Source organism: Ambystoma mexicanum, chromosome 7p, assembly GCF_040938575.1.
Source record: "Ambystoma mexicanum isolate Mex_15411 chromosome 7p, UKY_AmexF1_1, whole genome shotgun sequence".
NCBI classification, from domain to species: Eukaryota; Metazoa; Chordata; class Amphibia; order Caudata; family Ambystomatidae; genus Ambystoma; species Ambystoma mexicanum.
This window is the reverse complement of record NC_090939.1, coordinates 748,644,419-748,663,079: the sequence shown is the minus strand read 5'-3', so window position 1 is coordinate 748,663,079 and position 18,661 is coordinate 748,644,419. Positions and strand designations below refer to the sequence as shown.

The following is an 18,661-nucleotide window of genomic DNA, read 5'->3' as shown; positions in this document are numbered from 1 at the left end:
GAAAGCCGTGTCCCATTAGGGAGGAGGGCAGAGAGCAGGAGCCGGGAGCTGGCAGCAGGCTCGACCTGCAGGCGGCAGCAGCAGCCGGGGTGAGCGGCAGGTCAGCGCCACGCCAGACGCCGGGTACAAGCTACGTCCGGCTCCCTACCAGAAACAGCCACATCCCGGCACCCCCTCGAACTCTGCAGCCACATCCCGACACCCCTAAGAAGAGGGGAGACTGCTCGGGACTGTGACAGCTCCCTCCCCCTGCGCCACCCCCGCGGCACTGTGACTGCTGGAGGGGCGGTGCACGGAGCAGCTGCCGGGACTCTGACAGCTCCCTGCACCTCTCGCAGCCCCGTGCACAGTGTGGCTGCAGGAGCGGGCGCTGAACCGGAGCACTATCGGGGCACTGCCCGTGAAACAGGAGCTGCAGCGGTCGCGGCCGAGCACCGTCTCCCTCCGCCCTGAGTGCTCCCCGCTGGGGCTGCCCTTCCCCGAGTACCGCCTGGCCCGGGCGTGCGGCAGCTCCGGTCCCCACACTGCCGGGAGTGGACCCAGCGAGGCGTGTGACCCTCCGAGGCAAGGAATGGCGCATAGCCCCGGGAAGTGACTCGCCCGCCGGCCGCAGGTGCCTGCCGACTCTCCTGCCTGCTGCTGGGTTTAGTAGGCAGGCTGCTCTTTTGACTGCGACGTGCAAGGCTGTTGTTGGTTTGCCTGTCGTTGTGCTGCTTGCTGGAGGTGCCAGGCTGCTGTTGTGACTGTCACTGCCCTGTCTGCCGGAGATGCCCGGCTGCTCTTTTGACGGCGCCTGCTGCAGGTGATAGGCTGCAGTTGTGTACGTCACTGCCCTCGTCCTGCTCCTGCCAGGTGCCCCGGGCGACGACGGCATGGACCTTTACTTCTGCTAGGAGGGACGGTGGCATGCACGGCAGGGCGCCCGCTGTGCCATAACATGCCACCAGCCAGCATCCCCAGCTGCGCTCAACACGCTGAGAGGCGACGTGGGCTCCGCGTGCACGCCGTGGATTGCTTTGTTGTGCAGCAAGTTCCGACAGTATATCGTATTTATTGAATGGATTAATTCATTGAAGTCGTGTATCGACCCACTGCGTATAGCCAAGAATAAGGGCAGATCTGCACAGATTCAGGATAACACAAGCAGGCGGATATTGCAGAGGAGGACGCAGTACCTGGAAGTTACATTGAAGCATTTCTGCAGGTCAAAAGGGAAAAGTATTATGCATGGTTGCGCCGGGAATTGGATGCTATTTGCTGGGACCGTCCACGTCTGTTCATAAAACAGAGGCTGTCTGTTAGCATTATTCGGTGAATCCTTGGTTGGTTGCCTTTTCTAGGGAATTCTCTGCCTGGAGTGGATCCTCTTGCCTCCAGATCTTGCACACTTGCTTCTTCTATGGCAATGGTAGTGCCTCCTAGTCGCGCGGCCTGGTCTGGGCTGGTGGTCTAAATGCTACTCGGGGCGTCCTGGCTCTGTACTTCCAAGGGGGCCCCGAAATCCACCCGTGGAGAAGAGGAGGAGAGGAGAAGGGAAAGAAGAGGGGGTAGGGGAGGGGGGAGAGGTGGTGCTGGAGGAGGAGGTGGTGGTGGCGGAGAGATGGACGAGTCGTCGCTGCTGGACCTGTTGGAATGCTCTGTCTGCCTGGAGCGACTGGACACCTCGGCACGGGTGCTGCCCTGCCAGCATACCTTTTGCCGCCGCTGCCTGCAGAGCATCGTCACTTCCCGCCGGGAGCTACGGTGTCCAGAATGCCGCGTCTTGGTGGCGTGCGGTGTGGATGACCTCCCAGCCAACATCCTGCTAGTACGGCTGCTGGACGGTATCCGCCAGAGACCCCGAGCTGGAGGCGGTGGAGGAGGGAGCCCCTCTGGGAGCCCTAACAGGAGCCCCATAGGTGGTAGTTCCCCAGCGCTGCAACCCCGGGCCAGCAGCACTGCAGCCAGCTTGCGGGACCTGGCTGCCGCCACACGCAATGCCATGCTTGCCAAGGTAGGATCCTGATTATTATACATATTTTTACCTTTATTTCACTTGCAACATTTAAGTACATAACCTTATGGATGTTACCACTCTGAGCACTCACATGCCGCAGGACGGGCATTTGCCTAACCTTCCTAACACCGTGTGATTTTAGGCCTTTACTTTGCTATTTGGGTCTGGTACAGATGCGTAATAACACTGTTCTGAGGATGCTTTGGCTGATTGGTTAATACTCTGAGATCATTTGATCACAAAACTACTACTAGCAATAATGTTTGCATGCATCACTCTGTGTGTGATTTGCTTTAAACCTTTGTGTTCACATTGGATTCTGCTGTGTGAACCGCCTTTGCGTTTCTCTTGGGAGTGAGGCACAGCTAGGATGTAGCACAGTGTGTTCCAGTATCCTATGTCCAGTCATGGTTACAGTGTTGAAGCAGAATTGAGCAGTAGTGAATTCAGATGCCGCAAGCGATCTCAGCCGCATCCCTGGTCTCTCTCCTCTCTTGGTAAGTAGCTTTGTTGGAAGCTATGTTAGAAACACAAGCTCCGTATTGCTCCATGTTAATGTAATAGAACTGTTGGGAAGGAGGTGAAAGCCACAGTGTTGCTCATACTCTGTGGTCCTCGGTGCGGCTTTTTGAGCTGCTTTAGTAGACTCTCTTGATTTCATGTCACGTCCCCTCCATGCCGTGATGATATGAATGTTCTTTGGTAGAGGATTTCTTCATAAATTTAGAGGAAGAAGCTACACCGTTCTTAATTCCCCCAGGTAAGAAAGAGTTGGGTGCAGAAGAAAAGAACATCAGAGATGATACAGAGTTGTTATGATGGATTGCAGCGTACCACTGTGTCGCGCCGCACACGCTGTGGCGCTGAGCTTCAGGCAGCAGGAGTGGAGGCCTGACCTCTTTCTCCTGGGTTGGGTCCCCTCATGATACAGTGTTGCTTTGTTGTTCTTGGTTGCACAGTGCTCAGGTCTTGGCACCTCAATGGAACCAGCATGCTTCCTAAAGCTGTGGCATGGCTTCCTCATTGGCCCTTCATGCAACACGCCACATGACATCCCTATGTGCTTCTGTGCTCATGGCATCTCTTCTAGGGACACCGTGGGATGGGCGCGTGGGAAGTGGCTGTTAGGGGAAGGGAATGTGGATACCATTGTGGGTGGGACACTGCCAGACTCTGATTGGTTGGTGCGGCTCCAGGTGAGTCCAAAGTTGTTTCCATGTGGCATGCAAGTTGGGATTTTGTGAGAACAACTCTGAGCTACAACTTTTTAGACTTAAATGCCATCTTAGGCTAAAGGGTATACTTTCAAAGGCATGTGCTGGATATTGGCCTCGCGGGGGAGCAAGAGAGTCTGGGGTTGTTTCCAGGTTGTTTTAGGGAAGGCTGTTTGTGAAGCTTTTCGAAGCCTGAATAGACATCTAGTGCTGAACGCGAAGTCTTCAAAGGCAGTCAGCATGGCCCGCACAATGTATGATACTGCTGGACACATGTCAATGACTGCTTCATAGCCTTATATACAGAAGATGATGACTGCGTTTTGCCGAATTTCATCATTGCCGATTGCATTTTGATGTAATCATGTTTCGAGGTGTATTCCTGTGCATCTATGTAAGTAGCGAGCGCACCTGGACTGGTCGTGGTGCTCGCCAGTAGCTGACTGCCCCGCCAACACCCATGGTACTTAATGCCCGCTTGGTCTGCTGCCACCGGAAGTAACTTACCAATTCTGATTTCGTTTTGTAGTGCTGTATGTTGACAGTCACTGAAGGGGTTGAAAGATGCTGGCATTCTGAAATGTATGTAAAAATAAGCACACATATTAACAGTGGTGTTCAAAAATCGTTCATAAATGTCTTTAAGGCTTGACGTGGACATGTACTACTCAGAGATGCACACAGTAATATGTCTTTTTTTCCCTACGAAAAAATGCGCTAACTAAGTTGGAAGGGCCGTTTGGCGCCTTTCAAAAGTGCACCCATATTAGTAAACGAGAGGCGCTGGGACATGTGTGACAATGGAAGCATCCATCCCCCTGAACATGCTTGAAACAGGTGCAGGGTGTTAGCAATGCAAAGAAGGGTCTTTACCGACCCATATGTGTATAGCATTTCAATGGGACGCTGAAGTATGAACCACAGCGGTCTCATGTGCTTTTCAATCCCTCAAACAGATATACATATATATATGTTTTCATTTGGTTGAGAACTCATATTACCAGGCCCTTTAAAGGAGCATCATTGTGACATACACCTGCACTTGAGCCCTGATGTCTGCACTTACCCTTGCACTTGCCACCAGCTGGCTGCACTTTTATTGATTGACTTTATTTATTTTAACTGTTATACTATGTACTTCACTGCCCCCTCTCCTCGCCCCTCTGCACTTTTCCCCTTGCCCCCTCCCCTGCACTTGTGTCTCAATATCACCTGGCCTAGTAGTATCGTTGTCTGTCTTCCCTCTGTTTCCCCTCCCTTGCCTCGTCGCGCAGTCAAACACTTGTGTATAGGCGCGTTATAAATGACATATCATATCATACACGTCCATTATCTATGTGAGTGCATTGAGTAACTGATGCAATACTGGCAAGCAAATGTGCCCCTAACACTTTTGTAGTCGGCTCTGCCATCGAGCTGATCATTTGTGGCATCGCACAGACCCCGCCCCCCCCGCCCCCAGAAATCCATGCGCCAGATTGTGCATACGTAGATTGCGTATTTCTCAGACTCGTTCTTAATGTCAATATTCTCTGTCAATCAAGCCCAATGAGTTTGGAGGCAAGTAATCGCATGGCACCACCATAACCCATGCCTTCGTGGTGCATCGCACCAATCACGCGTGACTTGAGGATAACATCACCCTTCATGGCCTCTGCACAGTGGCCAGGTATTGTAGCAAGGCAGTGTAGCTTTTTTGTGAATTCCCGTGCCACCTTTCTAACCTGCTCCTTGCCTGTAACATCCCCGCTCTGTAGATCCAAGAGTCTTCGTAGTAAGCACTCTTGGCTTCTCGTGCCTTCCTTGACTCCTTCCAGAGGCCTAGCCAGGTTTGTCTAACCAGTGAGGCCTGAACCTAATGTAGTTGGGCCCACCGCAGTGACATTGACATCTGTAAATGGCCACCGAGCCCTGCTTGCTGAGTGGGCATTTAGAGATTATGGTTGGGCCTTGCTCGCTCAGGCCCTACCCTGTCTACGCCTCTGTTCACGCGCCATGGCTTCCACACTGCACCTGCCCGCCTCTGACTCCTCTGGGACTATCCTCGCCGCCCACTGTGGCCTCGTGGTGGTCGCCCACTCACCTCTCATGCTCCAACTTCCTTGCTGGCTCCCGGCTCCCCATCTCCACTGGCCCGCTTCTGACATCATAAGCATGGGACGATATCTCCATGGAGACACCCTGACTTTTTGGGTAGCTCAGACGACAGCCTGTGACAGAATTAACAGTGGCTCACAAGCGTCCAAAGCCTGAACTAACCAGAGTTAGGGAAAGCACATTTTGCATTTACTTGAATTTCTCAGGGTTTACAATCATTATTTACACCTTTTTGTACGTTATGTTTTATTACTGGGATCTATGTCACGCACCGCCGCCATTTAAAGCATCCTTTTTATGTGGTCCATTGACAACGCTTTCTGCTGTGGGACCAGGAGAGCAGCGTCTTAATCCCAGTTTACCTGCTTGCAGGGGCCAAGGCCTCAAAAAAGAAAGCAGGGGGACTCGTTAACATACGCAATGGGATGTGACATCACCAGAAATTAGCATATCAAGGTAAAATGTGAAAATGGCATTCCATTAGCTTTGCATAACCAGCCAAATTGCACAGCACTAATGGCATTTGCCTTTCATAAAATCAACACAGACACAAAACCAAGAGAGGATATGTTCTTCTAATAGTGTTTTGAAAACGTTAAAAGGTGCGCATGTGCTAAAAGAACCAATTCCAGTGTTTTTCCCTGGAACATGCCGTCCCTAAATGTGGCCTGTCACCTTTAGTTGTGTGCTGTTTTTCATCGGGGTATGCGGTGAAGGGGTGAAGTGCCCGGAGGTCGGTGTAAATTCCTGAATTCAAAATAGACAGTCAATGTTTCTCGTTTTGCACATGGCCTCTGAAATACGGATGGTGGGGGGGGGTCTCCGCGCTCTGAAAAAAGTTGGTGGGCACCGTCAAGTCACATGTACCCTCGACTTGAGTCCTGCGGCTGCTTGGCCACAGTGTGTGAACCTGGGCGAGTCCCTTCATACCGCCGCGCCTCATTTCCCTTACCTTTTGTGAGCCGGCACCATTATTGGTCTGCGCACAGCAGCCAGGCATTTACATTGCGTGTGCCTATGCTCATATTCTGTAATTTAGAAACAGTTGTTGCGCGCGCTGTACAGCCAGACACGCGTGCCACATGTGTACCTCCTCAGCGATTGCCCTGTCGACGTCTGCAAAGGGCTGAGCAGGAAGAGGATTTCCCCTGTCGAGACTGTCTGCCCCTTTGCTGCTCCCACACACCCAGACACAGCATCCCCAGACAGACTGCCGGCGGCCCCGCAGACTTCCAGCACCTTGTTTTGGAATATGCGGAGCCGTATCCTCCAGAAGGAGGATGTGCTGCCCCCGGCTACTCCTCAGACATCAGCACAGGATACCCTCGCTACTTTAGTAGCAACTGCAGACAATCAGCTTCCTCTTCTGTTGGCTCCCCAAGGTCAACATTTCTCTATACAATTAGCTCTGTTCATGGAAACACACAGGGCCCGAGTTCTGGAATTTTTAGCGCGGTTCAAAGTGACTATGCACTGCCGACACAAACCCTGATTCATGGAGCTGTGCAAAGTGAATATTTTCAGTGCAAAGTTAGTGCTAAGTGAGTTCAAAGTCCCTTTGCACCATCCAAAAAATTCCATGAATGGGGCACTAAATCTCTGCGGTGAGTAGGCTAGTGTGGAGACATGATATGATTGGTTATTTATAACACGCTTAATACCCAGAGGTTTCTAAGCGCGGACCCGGGAATCGAACCTGTGCTGCTCTGTGTCATCTTGCTTCCAAGGTGAGCACGTTGCCCCTGAGCTATTCTCCCAAGACAGTGACTTCATATGAGTTTATCACTCGGATGCAGAGTGACTACAACAGCAGGAATGACTCTGCAAATATTAGAACAGCGCGCAAAGCGCATCCATTGACTTTAGTTGTCCTTGTAGTTCTATTAATCTGCACATTCAGCAACTGTGTGCAGTGCAATGCAAGCTTTCTCTGCTGCCCCTGTTACATTCGGGTGGATATTGTATGGCAACATTGGGCCTCATTCCGGGTTTGGAGCTAAGCATGGAGTAATTAGCTCCATGGTTGCCTCCGAAACCGTCCCAAATCCGGCATGGTGAATGGAGTAATTACCGGTCCATTCCAGGGTTGGAGGGACCGGTAATTCCCCATTCACCTTTTGCCCTTCCCCATTCCCATTTCTGCCCCATAGGGCTCAATGGGAATGGGGAAGGAGGTAATTACGGTACCGTAATTACCTCCGAGGTACCTTTGCGGGTCCCGTACTTTACTCCTGCTAAAAGCAGGAGGTAAGGAAGGACCCGGAAAGGGACCTCGGAATACGGAGGTAAGGGATTACCGGCATCGGCACCCTTACCGGTGCCGGTAAATCCTTACCTCCAACCTCGGAATGACCCCAATTGTATGTAGTGCTTAGTTTGCAAAAAACAAAGTGCCGGGGCCCAAGCATTTCCTAGCAGGCCTGTGGCACATTGGGGCAGGCTGCTCTGCGGTATTGTTGCCAGCGCCTACAGTACCATCATATTTGGGGTTAAACCTGCCAGTCGCAGCGGCACATTGTTGATGCACTGACAATGCCAGCTATGCAATGTAAAAATAAAAATCAGCAAAACATGTCACATGCTAGCTTTGTCCTAAAATGAAACACATGATTAAATGCTTCTTTAAACACATTATTGTGGTTAACTTATCGCAATGATTCTTTGGTTGGCAAAAATAACTTATTGACTGTCTAGCCACAGAAAACAGCAAACATGCTTTCCTCCTGTGGCCATTTGATGAACAAATGCAGGGAAAACCTCAAATGAACGCTTCTGTCAAACACTGCAGTGCGATCTTCTTGTGCAGCTTGGCACGCAGGACAGGCAATCCTCCTTGGCAGTGGTCTTTTCCCTGGTATTGCCCTGAAGTTGGTACTGCTGGCTTTCCTGTTGTTGTCAGCCCACCCCGCTGTGGCATTGCTGCTGGGTATTACAGTAGAGGAGCTGCATCAATGTTATGCAGGCGGGCTGGAGCGGTGCTCAGGCATGGCCAGCATGAGTGCATAGCATTGTCACTTTCCATGGTAGTCATGGAAATGAACAACTAGCACTCCAGTGCGGGCCATCATGTTCATGAGTTACAATGAGCTAGCTCAGGATACAGAGACATGTGACCAGGGCAAACTGTTGTTGCTTGATTTGTGACTACTACTGGTTGACAGTTAACATAATAACCTTGTTAAATTGGATATATGTGATTTAACCGTGGCAGAATTCTTTGCGGCGGAATTGACTGTGGTCAATTTCGCCACAAATACCATTTTGCTGTGCTAAATCCGGCCAAACCTTGACCGCCCACACCCTCCAATACATCGCCCCACTTACCTTTTGCTTCTCTGCTTCCTTCTGTCCCTGCAGTGTCAGTTCCGTCCCTCTTACGCGGGTCAGATCCCACGCCACAGAGTCTGCTTTTCTCTTTTTTTTTTCCCGTCCCCTGCCTCCACTGCTCAGGAAGCAGGAGACACCCCTGCCACCCCTGAAGGCAATCAATACCAAACATGGGGACCAGGGGACCCCCGCTCCCCATGTTCAGTATTGATTACAAAATGTGTTCGAATTTCATTGATCAAATGGTACTGGCCAAATTCGGCCAAATTTACCATACGATCAATTAAATTCATACAGATTTGGTAATACCGTTAAAACAATACATCATTATTAAACCGAGTCCTGGAAAACAAACACCCCCACAAATACCCCCACAAATGAAGCACTGATTGTATGTGAGGGCCTTTTGTTCTGTGCTTATTGTCCCCATTGCCTCAGAGGCCTTGTGAGGCCACAAAGTTGGCCCAGGTCAATGTGCCTAGGGGCAATCCGTGTGCCATCATTTGGTGCTATATAGTTCATCGTGACATGGCATAATTGGCAGGTCTAAAACGCTCAAGGAACAGTGCATGAAAGAGTCTGTGGTAATGGCTGACACTGCATGCAGTTGCCATATGGATCGACACGTGGTACCCAAGAACTTTGCCTTCAAGAGAATACCAACCCTTATAATTTCTTCAGCTGGTCTAGTTAAAAGATCAGCCAAATATAGTGCCTGGTGTTCTTTTAGACATTTCTAAGTGTTATTTCCTTTTGCTAAGGTGCCCGGTAAAGGATTGGCTGCAAGACCAATCCCGTGACTCGAGTTTAGTGTGCCAGTTAATTGTGTTATCCGATTCACTCTTGCACTAAGGTCTGCTGCAATGGGATACTATTCATTACAGATATATATATATATATATATAGCGCTTCAGGCTGCATTTCCATGCTTCTAAACACCATAACAATAGATGTTATAGATGTTAGTATTACCCAATGTCATGGTACTTTCTCAACCTCAGAAGAGTAAAGGACTGAATCTGCTTTGCTGGGGATTCAAACTTGCAGATTGCAGAATTGGCCCGGGTCAGAGGCGAACACTTAACCCATGAGCTAACCATCCAGTGAATTGACACTAGCTTGCTACCTCTATTGCCGAAAAAACAACTGGATGGCAAAGTCGGTTATGTTGGATTATATTTGAGAAAATGCACTCACCCACGATATCCTCAGGATCCGGCAGTGCAGAGGGAGACAACATTACATATCTTTCCAATGAGCATTGTCGAGTTATGTGGTAACACAGTGAATGGGTGGGCGCAATTGTTTGTAGAACGCGCAACCGTAAGCCAAAACGCCACTTGGTGTGGTCATCACTAAGACGCTGCAAGGAATGTCAGGAATTGAATAATAACAAGTTCTTTAGGATATGATATGATATGGCATTTATAAGGCGCCTACATATGGGAGAGGGTGAGAGGGTGGTGGTCCGAGACTTTGAGCCTTCAGCCACCTCGATGGAAGGTCTAAAAGTCAGAATGAAAGTAGTGTCTTGGGTGGAGGTCTGGGGGTTCTTCCAGGACTGTGGACATGGGTTTGATGGAATGATCAGTAGGATGATGGCCGTGAATACCGTTAAACCAAATTCTGACTTCTATTTGAATCTGGCGAGTGCTTGTCCGCCTGAGGACACTTGGTCCTTTGCCATTCAAATATTGACTATTATTTGGTTGTGAGGAAAGGATGTCCCTTGCAGGCTGGGGTACATGGATTTGTCACCGTCACTTCAAGAATTGACCTGGGATCGTACCGATAATCCCTTATTGCCTCTCGGATGACATCGAAGATGACTTTGGCAAGTGCGTCTAGTGAGACGTGTCCTTGGGACTGGATGAAAGCTGGGGATTCATGAGTACTCGCCATCCATTGAGAAACCAATGTGTCCCTTGGGTATTAGTGGGGAGCAGTTGCTACCCGCATGCTGCTGCTTGCAACGCCTGTGGGCTACTGTGGGCAAATTGGTTATTTGTGCTTTAACCAATCTGACGCGGGGCCTTTTAAAAGTAAGTATGCTTCCAATTTTTGACATATTTAGTTCCTGTAGCCTGGAGTTTGTAAAAAAGTTTGCTTCCCAAAAATGTTTATTTAAAACCCCCATCTGTGTCAAAGTATGTGTGAGTCACTTCCTGAAATGTTAATGGGCCAGCGGGTGTGCTGTAACCCACGATAACCCTATGATTTTGTGAAAGGACACTATTGGACTTGTGTGGGAGTCGAATTGCACAAAAAGTTTGTAATGTGGAATAAATAGTGAGGTGCTCATTAACATAGATGAAAAAGGTTTAGTAGTAGAGCGTGGTTCTTGTGTTTTTTTAATTTTATTTTATTTACAAAATCTTAAAATCACATACATCTGTATACATTCCATAAGACATTAACATTCCCAAAATTACTGAAACGTTTTACAAAACAACTATATACATTACAAACCTCAACCAAAATCTCAACAATTCCCAGTCACCACCCCAAAGCCCCTATATACACAAATACATTACCGAGCTCTCCGACATCCCCCTACTCACCATTCTCTCCGGAGTCCAAAAAACCTGTGTAAGAATCTTTATCTGTCTCGACCTCTCCGTGAGCACCAAAGAACACAACTTAACATTTTCACACATCCGGCGCCACAAGTCTTCAGAAATATCCGAACCAATTCTCCTACCCCACTCCTCTCTTAGCAAGTCATTACCATTGTAATGCGACACTATCTCCTTATACACACGTCTGGCCAGTCCACCTTCCCTCCCAATTGGCTTTCTAGTAAACAAACACAAATCAATTCTCAGATCAAAGTCCACAGCCCCAATTGTGGTTCTTGTGTTGATTGAACTGTAATTAGCTGCTGCCTATCAACCACACCTGTTGGGTCTAAGAAACTTACAATATGTCTGAAATGTGAAAGAGTAGAAATCTCTGAGGAATTCTGCAAAAATAAATCATGGCAAGAGATGAAATTGAATGACCCTCTGGCCACAGGGCACAATCATTCCAGAAGCACTCTATGGTGAAATGCTTGGTCGAGGTCCAGCAAGAGGCAGAGCTCCCGGAGCTACGCAGGGGTCCTTGATGCCTGAGTGAAGAAAGGGGATTAAGTATGGCTTCAGGCACCTAATGGCCAGGAATTTCACCTGCCTCCGGGTGTTAAGGATTTTAGCATCACAGTGCAGCCTACGTATCTCCTGTGCTCCCCCCAAAAAGCTGCATTGTCAGACCGCATTGTCTCCGCTTTGCTTGCAGCTATGGAAACATGGCCACACAGGGGGGTGCTCTGTGGGAAGGGCAGTGCATTTGATGGCATGACCGCGATCATGACAAGCAGCCATCAGCCCAGACATGAATGAGCAGCCCACTCGCGTCCGCCTTTGTGCAACAGCAACGACAGGAGGGTGGAGCGGTGGACTGAGCAGCGGCTAGGGACACGGTAAGGAGGAGCAGGGCCCAGGCGCTAAGGACATTCAGATCGGCAAAGCTGGTCAGAACAGAGGATTTATGAGCAAATACAGACTAGTAGTGGCCGGAATTTAAGGGGAATCCTCAATTCTGATTGGCCGGGCCAATCAGAACTTTCTATAAAGGGCTCTTAAGTTAGTTCCTATTTATGGAACCCAAATCCTTGAAGTCCACGGACCTGGAAAAGAAATTGGGACGGACCAGTTCTAAAGAAAAGCTCTGCTGTGGAGTTGAAGCAACGCACGACATCCATCCTGATGCCGAGCACGGTAACCTTCAGAGGAGTATCCATACCCGGCCACCGAAGAACCTGGTATCCAGTCCTTATCTTGACTTTTCCATCAAACAGTCATTTAAGTTGAGCTTTGAGGGTGACTGGAATCTCAGACAAGGGTTTGATATAGAAACTGAATGTAACGGTAAAGGCCACGATCGATGAAGACCAAATGAGCACACATTCAATACAAATCTACTACTTGCTATCACCAGCAAACCTTAGGAACATATGGTATTTTTCCTTGTGTTGCCGTATCGGAAAGAACTACGAGGGTTACGAAAGGAGGGTGCGGTGGAGGGTGTGATCCGTGCTTCCGCTGCTCACATACAGATATGTTGACGCATTCTCTGGCAAAGCGTCAACTTATTGAAAAATACTGCAGAGAAACTGCTTCTGATGAACCCTCTGGTTGAACTGGTTGTTTTGAGTACAACCAGAGAATTATTATATACGTGAGAGTGACTTTATTATGTGGATTACGCGCTGGGGTGGGCGGAGCCTGCAATGATTCCTTATGGGAATTCAGGACCAACATAGACGACCTTAGCACACAGCTGAAAGGACCTATGTTAAGCTCACATTTCTGGTTAAAGGTTTGTTTTCGTGCACCCACGATAGTGTGTGTGCTTCTAGGTGCTTGGGAGGCACAGTGGCCAGTGACACTTGCTCCCAGCATAGCCTGAGGTGTTATGCTCGGCATCAGGTGGGAGGCTGGATGGGGGCCCAGTCAGGTTCATGCACGCATTTTACGTGTTTTGAGGTTGGAGTCTGGGTGCATGTAAACCTGTTAAGGAATTATATTATTTCTGGATTGTCGAGGAAGGGGCCCGGAAATGGGTTTTTAACGGACTCTGCTGCTGCATGGTGTATCTCTACGGTTTCCAAGGGATGCGTGTGCGTGACTTCCTGTGGCATGTCTACAGGCCTTCCTGTAAGGTGACATATGCCTGGAGCCCCTTGTGTAATGGCGTAGGTGAGCTACCAACAATGGCATGAAATGCCACCCCAAGAGTTTCCCAGTCGTTTAGAAAGGGCTCAAGTCGAGGGACCACGCAGGCGCACATCGTCCTGCCACTTTAGGGAGAGGGTGGACTCCGTCGCCGCTGTGTTTTTAAGTAGAAGAAAAAAAAGACATCCATTTCCTTCACGCACCCTTTTTTTTTCCACTGCCGGTTCTCGAACCCAGGTCGCACGGTTGAAAGGGAACGCTCAATATCAATAATGTTCACTTCATGTAACGTCACTTTCCCATGCTTGCGTCACAGTCCCCTCACTTTTTTATTTAAGACTGGAGCCCTGGGCTCTGACTGAAGCTTTTCCATCTCTCAATGCTTGCCTTTATCAGGGTGTTACAGTAGTACTTGCTTGGCCTTTCATCCTCCCTAGATAAACAAGATGAGTACTTCTCAATGCGTCCGCAGCATCACCTGTGTTTTAAAAAGTGCCGAGGCCAATTCACGGTTCAGTGGACAGTGTATAAATGGACTAATCCAATGAAGGCACTCGGGTCAGCCTCTGCCCAAGTGTCCAAACAGTGCTAAAGTGAGGGCTTGTGTCGCTGCTTCACGTAGGGCTAGAAATGCGCTGCTTGTTGACACCTGAACTAGGACTCCTCTCGTCATCCCGCAACAAGGAAATTCCGTTCACATTTTAGGATCTCCAGAATAAATATCTAAGAGAAATATTTAAGCCATTGTGTCGGACCGCCCTTCACTGTGTCTTCTGCTTCCATGGTGGGTGAATGATGCAAAGATGAGGTTGGAGCAGAGTAGGGATGGTGTGGTAAGTAGAAGTACCGTTGCATGTGGGAAGGGGGAGTGAGAAAGACTGAGGCTGACATAGGGCCCGATTCATGGAAACGCGTGCATAAATCCTGCAATGCCTGCGTGTCGAGAACGTCACTGCGCAGGCTTGTGCCCAGACCTTTTTCTGCACGCTCTGCGTATTCATGGAATTGTTCACGCAAAGTAACTGTTTACGCACGTCGTGACCGGAACACCACTGACATACACTCACCCAAATCAAAAACATCCAGAAACAGCCACCTTTGCGTCCTCCCCAGGCACAAATACATGCACCAACAAAACAGTGTGTGGGGTCCCCCGCAAGCAGGCCTGCTGCATGTCGGGGACCCTGCGCTGGTTTTTTTGTAACTGTTACCGGCACCCCGACAACATGAGTACAATTTATCGTAACTCTGATAAAATTCGGAAAATCTGCATCCGAACCCCCGTAAATCGTTCGTGCACCCCGCTGCACTGCGTACAAGCAACCCTAAGTTAGATTGGAACCCCGGCTACATGCAAGCACCCCTAAATCCGACACCCAATCTTACCTCTGCACAGTGAATTCTATGTGCAAGTGACTGTACACCTGCCTTCGGGTGGAGGATAGTATGAAGGCTTTGCGTGGCCATTTCCCTGCTGGGAGGTTGCGTGGTCGGATCCCTCAAAGCGTATTGTTCTGCGCAATAGTGGGCGTGTGATGGACTGCCTGCGGGCTGTCCCTCATAACACCCACTTTTTTGCATGTTCTTCCCCATGTTATGTGTTCCAGCCCCTTCCGCGCCCTCTGCGCAAGCCACGCTCATGCTCTGCATGGTGTCTCGCGCAATGCACTCAGCTGCTCGAAGGGGCATGCGGGCTGCCGCGAAAGCCACGCAAATCCATGGGAATATCTGTGCATTCGATTCCATGAATCAACAAACTGGATTATGCGTGCAGTTTAGCGCACAAGTTCCCTATTTTACCCACAAATAATTCCATGAATGGGTCCCCTAGTGTGCAGCGGGCAGAAATCAGCGGGGTGGTGGTAAGAGGCCAAGCAGCCAATCTGGAAACTGAAAATGTGGGCATGAGCCTGTCGATAACGCACATGAGATAAACAACCTGGTCGTTTGCGCAGCCACTCCCCGTTGCTAATTGTCTGTAATGAACTTGCATGGAGCGGATTTGCATATCCGCAAAAAAAAAGGCCTTAATCCAAAACGAGGCAAATAACCTGGTGTTCAGGAAGCAACTAAAAACAACATTTTGCGACACTCTTTTCCCCACATCATTTTCCAGGAATGTTCTGGAAAAGACTCTGTTCATGTCGGCATGCATGATAAGCCTCTGCATTCCTACACTCACCGTACTTACGTTAAAGATCTTTTGCCCAAATACATGCGATGTTCGCAATGTGAACAGTGATGAAGAACGATATCCCGTTCCAGGACCCTCCCTCGCGACCCAGAGAATGAAGTAACATCTTCCACACAGTGTCCGGCTGCTTCGCCGTGGCGTGACCTGCTTGTTTGATATATGTCTGCATGTGTGGAGTTAATTACAGACTGGAAATTCACTCTAGGTCTGGGTTAGCGGGCGTTCTGCATCTCGGGGTAGGCATCAGCCCCATCTGCAGTGCTACGGTAACTTACTGAAAATGGTATCAAAATTAACAACCAGAAAATTGCTATCGAAAATGATTTCTCCATTGTGAGTTGCTTCCCCGCATAGGAGCACTTTCCTAATTCCATGGCCATTACCCGTTCCTGCGCCGCGCACTGACTTTTCAAGTGAGGCGCCCCCCAGGGTTCCATAAAGTGTATGATTTCTCTGAATCGCAGATGGCAGCGCGCGGGCAAATGGGATACGTGCAAGTTCAGAGTAAACTGTTGGTAACCCAAGTAACCATCACATTTAGAGTGCTCGCCCTCCGTCGGCTTCTGCAGTAATTGGCCTGACTCACGGCGATTAGTACCACCAAAAATAGAGCACTGCACATATGAAATGAGTGCCAGGTTTGTAGCAAATTCTCTTCAAGGTGGCAAGCACTCTGCCCTTATAATCTCCCATTTTGAATGCTTCCTTCTTTTGTCTGTTATTCGATTGGCAGCAAAGTATGTCCACGCTTTTACAACCAATCAGATACAGCCGGCAAGGAAACGATTAACGCTTCCAAAACAAGACAACACCCAGCCATGTACCCTCTCTGAGCCCATTAACAGAGGAAACCTCTTTATTAGGTGGGAACTGTGGATATCCTGGATACCTCGCTATTGGTTAGTTTAATACAATGGATTTTCCACACCGTTTCTTGTTTGGTGATAATTGATTTTATTCTTCAATGTGTTTATTACGTAGGCTCTTGGTCCCATTAGTGGTCAGCTGACACGTGTTTCGGCCCTTGAGTCTTTATCAAGGCTCTTTTGGATGGTGGAGTGCCCCTGTTGGGGTCCTAAAAGAAAGCAAATTATCTGTTGTGTCTCATTGACAGCTGGGCTCTGGATAAGGCCCTGGTGAACTGGAATATCCGGCGGCAGTGCGTCCTCGTGGGTGATGAGAGGACGCACTGTCGCCGGATATTCCAGTTCCTACCACAAAGGAGGAGTGGGCTTCACCTCAACAACCAAATCCTGTGACCTTGCATTAAGGAAAAGGACACCACAACAAAGAACAGAGCTCAGCAAGGAAGGTTCCATACCTAGGGCCCAACATAGAATCTCTTTATTAGGTGGTCAAATGACAGTAAGTTGCCAATTGCCTGTGGTTGTCCTCTGTGTATCGGGTGTCCATAGCCAGTTCAGATGTTTTTTGTGATACCCAGTTTCCCTTTTGTAATGTAATGTAAAGGGGATCGGGAGGTTACATCGAGGCATAATTTGTTTCATTTCTTTAGATGAATTTGGCCGCAAATATATGTCAGGGGGCTGGGGGGATGGGTAATCGTGAAAAAAAAGAAAGTGCAAATGTAAAAAAAAAAAAAATTAAAAATCGAATTTGACAAAAAAACTACATGTGGCCCTGTAAGAAAAGAAGGACTAGCAGTTTAGTGAGATAGAGGAAAAGGCAAATTCATATCCTGTACAGTTGATCGGCACAGATCAGAGCTATGCACTTCCTGGGGGCTGCTCTCCTTCTATGTTTTTGGCAGTGACACCTGGGGGTGTGTTTATAGGTGTCAAAATCAGATACATTGTAGCGCTCTGTGCAGGGCCGGCCTTAGAGGCAGCAGCGCCCTGGGTGAATTGGCACCCCCCCTGCATGCCGCTAGTCGACAGCGGGAGAGGCGGTGCGGAGTGGGGGGCAGGAGCGCTACATTTGTTTTGTCCCTCCCTGCTCCGGCGCCTCGCAGGGGGTTCATCACTGGAATAGGACGCTCATGCATTCTAATGCGTGAGCGCCCTATTCCAATGAAAACCTCCTGGCTCCCGCGTCGGAGCAGGGAGGTAATCATCATGTGAATAGGGTGCTGATGCTCTGCATCAGCACCCTATTGTTATTAAATGCGCCCCACCGCTGCGGGAGGATTTAATAACATAAGGGCACCTGCCGCACCTTTTCTCACTACGCCAGCTCGGGGGAGCCCTTAAAAGACTCCCCCGGCGTGGCAGGGGGGCTAATGGCACCCTGGCGGGGCATGGTGCCCCGGGCGGTATACCGCCCCCTCACCCCCTAAGGCTCGCTCTGGCTCTGTGTTTGGGTTAGTTCCTAATGCGGGGGGGTAGAGCTAAAGAGTTGAGCTTTGTCATAGCTTTATCAATGTTGTGGTAACCGATAGGCTTGAGGTAGCCGTGTGGGGGAATTTGTGTCTGTAGCGTAAAGGGGGAAGAGACTTTAGTGGGGAGTCAAATAGCTGGGAAGAAGAGGGGAGCACACAAATGAGGATTGCATGTGGTGGGGTGGTGGTGTCATCCAGGAGTGAAGCCACCCTCCAGAGAAATGACTGCGGGGGGGGGGGTGGGGGTTCTGTTCGATGTTTGAGGTAGTATTAGTTAGATTCCAATTCGGATACATGGCGTCCGACCTGAATGAGTCCATCCAATAGTCTTTTGCTGGCAAGTTGCATGTCGAATCCTGGTATGTTCATATCATTTGTGGGGTGGGGATGCCTTCCATTTCATTGAAATTGCTGTGATCGATTGAGGTTTCAGTCCTTGTCTCATGCCGGTGTTACTTCAATATGATTCGATGCTGGTATAGCTGGTTTTAGTGGAATAGCGAGCATTTTTACTGCTTTCGAATGGTCAGATATCTGTTTCCGTGCGAAGGTATTTGGGCAGAGGGTTCTCCAGTTCGGTTGAGAGGAAGGAGAAGGAAGAGCCTCTATGCCATTTCCGGTTGATGCTTGGCACTGTTACACCACTTGTAGATCAAATCACTTTCGATAGTTGGAAGAGGGAACATTTCCTTGTGATGGATTCAGGGATCCTGCCACGTAAGGCACAGTGTGAAATCTTTAGAGTACTGAAGTGTATCCAGGGTGTGATCTGAAAAAAAC

General features: G+C 49.2%; 1 protein-coding gene across 1 annotated transcript in view; it reads left to right on the top strand.

Annotated features, from left to right (window-relative positions):
• Positions 1–1,576: 1,576 nt before the first annotated feature.
• The window catches only part of SH3RF3 (SH3 domain containing ring finger 3), a 1,766,125-nt gene continuing 1,749,040 nt past the window's right edge, over positions 1,577–18,661 (top strand). The window contains exon 1 of the mRNA XM_069636866.1: positions 1,577–1,993. Within this exon, the coding sequence (XP_069492967.1) occupies positions 1,601–1,993 (393 nt within the window). The 5' untranslated portion in view covers positions 1,577–1,600. The remainder of the gene's footprint in view (positions 1,994–18,661) is intronic.